The 3540-nt window shown below is 35.3% G+C and overlaps 1 protein-coding gene across 1 annotated transcript; it reads right to left on the bottom strand.

Moving 5' to 3' along the window:
* Positions 1–876: 876 nt before the first annotated feature.
* On the bottom strand, positions 877–2977 carry LOC100633452 (jerky protein homolog-like). Its single transcript, XM_003391408.2, has one exon. It carries the CDS (start codon positions 2969–2971, stop codon positions 1094–1096), a length of 1878 nt encoding a protein of 625 aa, XP_003391456.1. The 5' UTR covers positions 2972–2977; the 3' UTR covers positions 877–1093.
* Positions 2978–3540: the final 563 nt, after the last annotated feature.

The raw sequence follows: 3540 nt of genomic DNA, 5'->3' as shown, positions 1-3540 counted from the left end.
AGTCTTAATGAAACAATAATCAGCTTATATAGATCTAACTGTCATGAAAATTACTAGCAACTACGTTACTATGAAGTTTTATAGTCTAATTGAAACTATTATATCAGCTCTAACTGTCAATAAAACTGACACTATAGTAAATGTAATCAACGAAAATAATATTATTGACATAGATCTAATGATCATAAACAGCCTACCTGTTCTGAAACTGCTAAAATGATGAAGTTCTTATCAAAAACTTAAATAGAGCTAATAAAAATTCCCTCCTGATGCATAGATATCATTCTTTCAGACAGATCAGTCAAGTTTCAATAGAGATCCGCGAGCGTTCCGCGTTGATCCGCATTTCAGCCCGATCCGCATTTGATCCGCGTGGATCCGTATTTCAGGCTTGCCCATTATCCGGACCCCTTTGGACAGAGAAAAAATTTGGCCATCTGGATAAGTGAATTCGTCCGGTTAATAAAAATGGGTGTGGCGGTTAAAATATATAGCTTATTTAACCACCACGCCCAAGAATTGGTAGAGGCTGCAGCAAGATGCCACAATTTACGATAGCAAGTGTAGTTAGGGGCCACCATGTATTCAAATCTATTTGGACTCCTTATATTGATGAAGTATTGCAGTTAGAAGTAGAAGACAACAATCCTCATGATCAAAATGCAGTAGTCATTAAGAAAGATGATACCATTGTCGGTAGAGTTCCAAAAGAGTTCTCAAAAGTGATCAATAACTTCATATCCTCTGGGGGAATCGTGGATTGTAAAATAACAGGTAAAAGAAAACTTGGAAAAGGACTGGAAGTTCCTTGCACTTATGTTTGCAATGGGAGTAAGGAGAAAATAGCAATGCTCAGAAAATCCATTGCAAAAATTAAACAATTATAATTGCTCGGGCCGGCAGTATAACATGAATAGTTCATCTCTTATATACATGTACATGTAAATTTGTTGTAATCAAAGTAAAGATAAAGAAGAGCAGACTAAGAAAATAGGAAAAAGAAAATGATATGATTTATTATGACTATTCTTACATGTATTATATATTTTAAAAGTATCTCTATGTTATAACAACACATGTACATGTAATTAATTTACAGACCTCTATGAAAATAGTTCTTGATAGTTGTTTGCTTAAGTAACTGCATTCTCTTTTTTGATGCTAAAATCTGCAATTCTTTAAGCAGTGTTGTGTTATAGACAGTGGCTTCTTCTTGATGCTCTAACCACATCAGGCAGCGTTCAAACATATGAGCAGCATCACTATTTGTTACAGGACATGGAATATCTTCTTCATCAGTTTCTGAATTATCTTCATCTGTAGCTTCATCTTTTTCTTCTCCTTGCATGACGCGTGTCACATAATCACAAATCTCTTCTTCAGATAGAACTTGAAGCCCACTGTGATCTGCATCGCTTTCTAGCCACTGAGCAATCTCAGTTTCCTTTATTGTCATTCCAAGTTCAGAAAAGTAATCTGTAAAAACTTGTAAAGATACATCATCATCACTTGATTCTGGTATAGTGTCTTGTGCAGGTTCATGGTGAAACCTTACTCTCAAACCATGCCATAAGCCAGAGCCACATGAGTTACCAATACTTGATAAACAAAAGTCAGCCTCATATTCACTTTCATCATCAGTTGCTAGTTGATACAATTCTGCTAGTAATGGTGTAGATGGAATAGGTACTTCAGCTCTACTTTTGATGGTTATGATTGGAAGAATTTTATTCCATGACTTTCTAATTGTTTCTTTTGTGACTTCATTCCATGATTCATGAATGAGGTCAACAACTACTTTTAAATTGACCCCTTTCAAAAAGTCTGAAACTGATGTACCACAATCATCCTCAATAATGAGCCTACGTAACAACTTCTTTTTATATCGCTTTTTCACAGCTTGTATGACGCCTTGGTCCATAGGCTGGATTAATGCAGTGACATTGGGTGGTAAAAATTGAGCAAAAATTTTTCCATTCTTACTGACAAGGTCTTCAGGCACAGCATGAGCAGAGCAATTATCAAGGACTAACACGGCTCTGGGCTCCTCTCCTAACTTGTGCAGATTCTCTTGAACATGTGGTACAAATGTCTCATGAAACCATTCAGTAAACTGAGCTGCAGTCATCCATGCATTGCTATGACTAGTATATAAAACAGGTAGCAAATTCATGTCTAGCTTCCTAAAACAAAGCGGACGTCTCGCTTTGCCTATTATGTGAACTGGCAACTTGATTGTGCCTGATGCATTTGAACACAAGTTAAGTGTTATGCGCTCTTTTGATTTTTTTCTTCCTGCAGCAGATTTTTCAAAGGAAGCTGCAAGTGTTGTTTCTGGTAGTAAACGATAGTTTAAACCTGTCTCATCACAGTTAAATATTTGATTTAGCGATAATGCTTCCTTTGTCACCAATTCTCTAAATGATGTGATAAAACTATCAGCTGCTTCTGCATCACTGCATAGCTTCTCTCCTTGCAATGAAAGTTGCCGAATACCATGCCTTTTACAAAATCTCCAGAGCCATCCATCACTTGCTTTAAAACTAGTTGTTTCATTATGTATTCTCTTTGACAGATCAACAGCTTTTTCACATAAAAGTGGTCCACTAACTGGTTCACCTTTCATCCTTTTCTGTTTAAACCAGAGGTAAACGCACTGATCAAGCAAGACATCATCACTTAATTTCATTGTCTTTGTCTTTCTACTCATCCCCATCTCTTCAATATTCTTCTTAAACTTCAATATTGTACCTTTGTTCTTTTTTATATCACCAACAGTGCTCTTTCCTATGGCAAACTTTTCTGCTATCACTGAGTATGAAACACCATTGTCTATCATTTTTAATATCTTTAGTTTTTCTTCAATAGTAAGAACGACCCTTTTACGCTTCTTTTTCTCCACTGCTTTTGATTTGACTGGATCATTCCTTTCTGTTGCGACTGCTGCAGCACCTGCTGTCTTCTTCTCCATTTAAAAAGTAATTAATTAATAAATTAAGCTTATAATTAATTGATTATCAATAAAAATTAATATTAAATAACTGTAATTAATTAATGAAGGCTTCCACGTGGTCACTTCCTGTTGGAATTTTTGAATCCGGATAAACGAGGGTCCGGATAAACGGGGTCCGGATAATCGAGGGTCCACTGTACTAACCACTGGGCAGCCAAATGGACGTTCTTCAATAAGACCCATCTTAAAAACAGAAATAATAATAATAATAATAATAATAATAATACATTAATATTTAAAATGATAAATAAACTAGTACCGTATAGCGGGAAATTTTGGAAGGAAGTAAATTTGGCGAATTTGGCGTTTTGATAGCCATTCGCCAAAATTAAACAAGCCATTTTGAGCCAATATATGCATGCTCAATGGCACGTGGCCACCAATTTGCCAAATAAAATCTGCCAATCACTAAAATTTAGCAATTCGCCCAATTTTATTCTCTCTAAAATTTCTCCAAAAAATACTAATAATAACAATAGCAATATACAAACACATGTATTAATAAATACAATATTTATAACAATAAT

The sequence above is a fragment of the Amphimedon queenslandica genome, unplaced genomic scaffold, assembly GCF_000090795.2.
Source record: "Amphimedon queenslandica unplaced genomic scaffold, v1.1 AMPQUscaffold_9328_Cont18684, whole genome shotgun sequence".
NCBI lineage: Eukaryota > Metazoa > Porifera > Demospongiae > Haplosclerida > Niphatidae > Amphimedon > Amphimedon queenslandica.
This window is presented reverse-complemented; position numbering and strand designations above follow the sequence as displayed.